Genomic DNA, 4,990 nt, shown 5'->3' with positions numbered 1-4,990 from the left:
AAAACCAGAAAGCAAATCAAACCTGTGAACTTTTACAGAGATGCGAGAACTCCTGCAGCACGAAAAATTACAACTTTTTATTATCATTATGTACCGACGCTGTGGTTGTAGCAACACGGATATTATAGACAAAGACTCTGCTTATATTTTAGATAAATAAACCACCGAGGATCATATGTACAGCTGGGACGCACGGTTGGTCTACGGTGAACAAACACACAGAAAACACCTAACACAAACTGGATTATTCTCCTGTCACTGCCGTATTTACAATAAATTACAGCCGGTGGTTTGTTTGTGCTCGATAGTAACCCAGCACAGCTACACGCTCTCATTTCCTGCTGACACCGACACAAAGCTCAGAGGCGTTCAGACTGACTGCGGCAGAAACATTTAGGATGATTGGACTTCTGTTAACAGAACAGGAACTCATGACCGGGCAGAGCTCACATGTTTAGGACAGCGTTTTCACACGCTTTCCCCTCATCAGCATCACACACTGTATGAAAATAAAATAAAACCCTCTGTCACATGACCAGATAACCTGTTGGAGCCAATAAAAAGATGGAAAATAGTCAGCAGGTTCATCCTCGGTGATGTCATCTTCACATTAGCACAACTTCAAAGTGAAAATAATGAATACGATTCTGTGTTCTCTCACCAAAAAACACAGTTTGGAATCTGAAGATAAATCACACATCATGTCTATATATCTGATTTCAGAGAATGCCGTATGAACATGTATTTTTCTCAGTTTAATCTAATTTTTTTTACAGTTATTACACAGATAGTTTAGTTTTTGTAAATCTAGCTCTTGTATTTGTTCAATATATAACTACCATATTTTAATGTGAAACAATGATGGAAGAAACAGAATCTGTTTCACATGGTTTAAGGATGCTGTCAGGGCGTCCCTCAGCCTCATGGTTATATAAAGTTTATATAAGATCCATTCAGGGCTGAAGAGAAACATGCAGAGCACGACTAGTTGAGCCTGGAACAGAGAAAATAAAATTTAAAATATAACAAAATAAGCTTTTTTTTTAACTTTAGTAGTCTGATTATGATTTTATGTTTATTTTTAGTTTTTATAAAGTAGCTAACACTAATTTTGGTGGTTATAAACAACATTGTACAGAACAGTTGTCATGACAAATAGTTTGCTTGTGCACCAATTTAAGTTTAATTAGGAACAAATAAAACCTGTTCAGTTTGAACATTTGTCTGTTTACAGTGTGTTTTTTTGAATTAGCATTTTAATCTTTAGTTTCTTTTTATTAGCAAGTAGAGATGGGATAAATGTCACTTTAAAGGGATCCAGATCCTGACAAGCCGTTTGTTTCAGAGTCGTTCAAAAGAGCTGTTTGATTTTGAACAGGTTACATCATCCTGTATGAGGTGTCCAAAGTGTGGCCCAGGGGCCATTTGTGGCCCTGAACTGATTTTGTGTGGCCCCTGACTTCAGTTCAAGAATTATACTAATTTGCCTACAAATTTGTGCCCCTGTCACAGGTGTTTGATGGAGATGGAGACGTTCTGTTTTTTATTAGGACAAAATGATCACAGACAAAGTAAAATCTTCTTCCAATAACAAATATCGGCAACAACACCACTGATTTGTTTTTAAATAACCAGGCTCTGAGCTGTTTCCACATCTATATAGTGGCTTCTACTGAAAAGCTGATTTTGCTGCACTCCAATCTGTTTTTAATTAATTAATTAAATTTGGCTGAATACAAAAAGCATTTTCAACAAAAGAGTGACCMAAATCCTGATTTTATTGATCAGAATTGACTAAATCTGAATACTTAATTTTTTTATTAAAGTATCCAATGCTTAATTTATTATTGAACAGGTAAAGGAAAAATATTTTTAGCCCTCAAGTCCTTCTGACTTTATGATTTTGGCCCAGGTGACGAAATGTTTGGACACCCCTGATGTACAACTGTGGCCAAAAGAATGCATTTGTTTTTTTACTTACACACATCCTTAGTCTTGATCCTGTGTGCATCCAACTCCAGAAAGGTTTCCAGGACTTTGGATCTTGTTTATAGAAAGAGTGAGTAAACCAGTGTTACCAGTAAACTCCATGTATTTATAGCTGAAAACTGGTTCAGCATCTTTATGTCACAAAACCATAAAAACCTACGTCAGACTCACATCAGAGCGTTTGCTGTGTAAATAACCTGACCCCATTAGTTTATTTTGATATTCTGTTTCTGTAGGTTAAAATAAAGATCTTAGTGATGCTCAGTTTGTCTTGGTTCAGGAAATCTTTTAAGACACTGTCACCCCGACAGATGAGGTAGTGCACAGAGATTAATCAACAAATACAGGTTCAAGATGAGAATGGAGGAAGAGTGTAGAAAAACAAAGTCTATTAATAGTTTGTCATGAAGGCTGATCACAACGACAGACAACAAACATCTTAAAGCTGATCAACTGAACACACATTAAGCTTTCATTTAGCTGCAGTCTCCCGCTGTCTGTTTCTCTGAGGTGTTAACGATCATCACAAAGTGATCGTCTCATCACGTCACGTTGAGCTCTGGTCTCGGTCGCTCCAGCGTCCATGTGGCCGTTCCTCTGCTCTGCCCGTGTCACAAACCTTTCCCCAGGCACCGTTCACACACGCCTCCAGCTGCCCGCAGCAGCTCCGGGCCGCAGAGGATCAGTGAAAGTTACTGACGTGACACTTGACGTCGTCTAAGCTCAGGACGGTTCCCTGGTTGTTGTTGTTGTGTTTGTGCTTCTTGCTCGAGCAGCGGCACAGTTTGTACTTCAGCACCTGAGAGGATCAGAAGAACAGAAGAGACGTTTTGAGACGATTGCGTCGAGGCATCGCGAGCGTCAGGGCTCTTCTTCCTCACCTCATAAATGTAGTCGAATATCTCCAGGATGCTCAGTATGCTCGCGCCAATAAAAAGACCCATCTGACCACCGATGTCACCTGCAATAACAGAGGATGGGATCATCTGTGATCAGGGTTCCCACACCTTGGTCAACATCAAATTCTAGAACTTTTCAAGGACTTTCCAGTACCAATTTCCTCAAATTAAAAAACCACGCGCTGCAGCAATTACCTACTGTTACAGCAGCATGTTTCCAATAAACAGGTTTAATATCATGTAAATTCAATGAAAAACTGAACAACATAAAAGTTGTTGAGTCAGAAACAATGACGTCTGTTTACCGTAATCCTCAGTTATCCACATTGTTGTGTACATTGTTATCCAATGTATGTTTTTTTATTTAATTTTATTTATTTATTCTTTTAAAAGATGATGAAAATCAGTCGTGTGAATAGAGAATTTCAATCCCCCAAAAAACATTCAAGGACTTTCAAGGACAAGTGTAATTTTTGGCTGTTTTCACAAACTTTCCAGGGCCTTGAAATGATTTTTTTGAAATTCACAAACTTTCAAGGATTTCAAGGACCCGTGGGAACCCTGTGTGGTTCAGACTTAAACACCCACAACAAAACAGAAAGCATGTAAACAAAACGTAGCCGTACCTAAAAGTCCGGCCACTTCGTAGGCTTTCTTCTGTTCGATAGTTTCATAGTTTAGAGCTTCAAAGAAGATGTCCAAAACCAAAATATTGTCCCTGTTGAGACAAAAACAAAGATGTAGTGATGATAATCATGCAAACTTTAAAAGAAAGTGTAATGTACCCGATTTTTCTTTTTTTTAATGCCTGATTGTTTGCCACATGTCCTTTCTTCAGTCTGTGTCACACCTGATTATCCTCCCGCCTCAACTGTTTATATTCTGCCTTCCTGCCACTCCCCCTCCTCAAGCCATGGGGCATTTATAAAGCTTGCGTATGCACAAAACGGGCCCAGAAACTTGCGTACGCCACTTTTCACACAAAGGTTGTGATTTATAAAACCTGAACTTGACGTGAAAAAGTGCGGCGCCTCACGCCAGCTCTGACCCATGCTCATTTTGGAGACGGGAAGCTGCTGAAGCAGATGGTGAAGTGAGGAATTAGAGCCACATTGTGTGATGATCACTGTCAGATATTTAATCTCATTTCATAATCAAACTTTGATTTTAGATCAACTTTATCATAAGCTTTCTTAGTATTTATTATGCTTCTGCTGGTGAGTTTCAAATAAAAAAGACCCTCAAAGCGAATTACTTCAATAAATCAATGTTTTAATTATTTTTTTCTACTCATTAATCTCGCTCCTCTGATGTTCAGAACGTTACAGATGCAGCTGCTGCCCAAAACATCGACCTTCTTGTAAAGGCTCGTCAGTTCTCAGACGTACAAGAGCTGTAAAGAAACTTAAGAACTAATCTCTAAAGGAATGTCCAAGCTGCTGCCAGTGGTTTATTAGGGTCACCATGGTAGCCTGTGTTTTAAAGACAAGCAGACAGAAACACAGAGTAAAAATGAAGCCTCAGACCTGCAGTCACCGTGTAAAAACTGTTTTTAAAGAATTCCTGAGCTGTCAGAAGTGTCTGGTTGTCACACAGGGTTTTGTGTAGGAGGTATGACAAGTTAAAAAAAAAACTTTGCCAGTTTTGAAAAGAAAATTCTGAACTCGGAATAAAATAGGAGAGTTTCGCTCTCTGCACCCTGGGGAGACTTGGGGGGAAAAAAATCCTGTAACAGTGAGAGACACAGGGTGAATCTGTTTTTGATGTCTAAACTGTAAAATAAGTGTAAAAATATTGAGAATAAAATGACTTTCTAAAAATATTGAGAAAGTTTGAAGAGCTTAAAAAACGTCCAGTGTGACATCAACTTAAAGGGGCAATATTATGTCTTTCAAAGGCATATATTTAAATACTATACCATAATAAAGTATCTATGTCACCTTTATTTGTTAATAAAATGCTGTTTTTATGTTTAAATAGAAAATAAACGTATCTTCTCATCACATCCCTCTTCTAAACGCCTTGAAATTGGCCTCTGCCTCTTTAAGAACCACCTTCTGCTTCTGTCCTATTCAGTGTGTGTGTGTGTGTGTGTGTGTGTG

The 4,990-nt window shown here is 38.4% G+C and overlaps 1 protein-coding gene across 1 annotated transcript in view; it reads right to left on the bottom strand.

The window, feature by feature from the left end:
- Positions 1-2,169: 2,169 nt before the first annotated feature.
- LOC106524248 (acid-sensing ion channel 1) overlaps positions 2,170-4,990 on the bottom strand; it is a gene marked incomplete in the record, with an annotated part of 118,048 nt that continues 115,227 nt past the window's right edge. The window contains 3 exon segments of the mRNA XM_014017973.1: positions 2,170-2,788; positions 2,871-2,950; positions 3,515-3,606. Coding sequence (XP_013873427.1) covers positions 2,672-2,788; positions 2,871-2,950; positions 3,515-3,606 — 289 coding nt within the window.

The sequence above is a fragment of the Austrofundulus limnaeus genome, unplaced genomic scaffold (genome assembly GCF_001266775.1).
Source record: "Austrofundulus limnaeus strain Quisiro unplaced genomic scaffold, Austrofundulus_limnaeus-1.0 Scaffold180, whole genome shotgun sequence".
NCBI classification, from domain to species: domain Eukaryota; kingdom Metazoa; phylum Chordata; class Actinopteri; order Cyprinodontiformes; family Rivulidae; genus Austrofundulus; species Austrofundulus limnaeus.
This window is presented reverse-complemented; position numbering and strand designations above follow the sequence as displayed.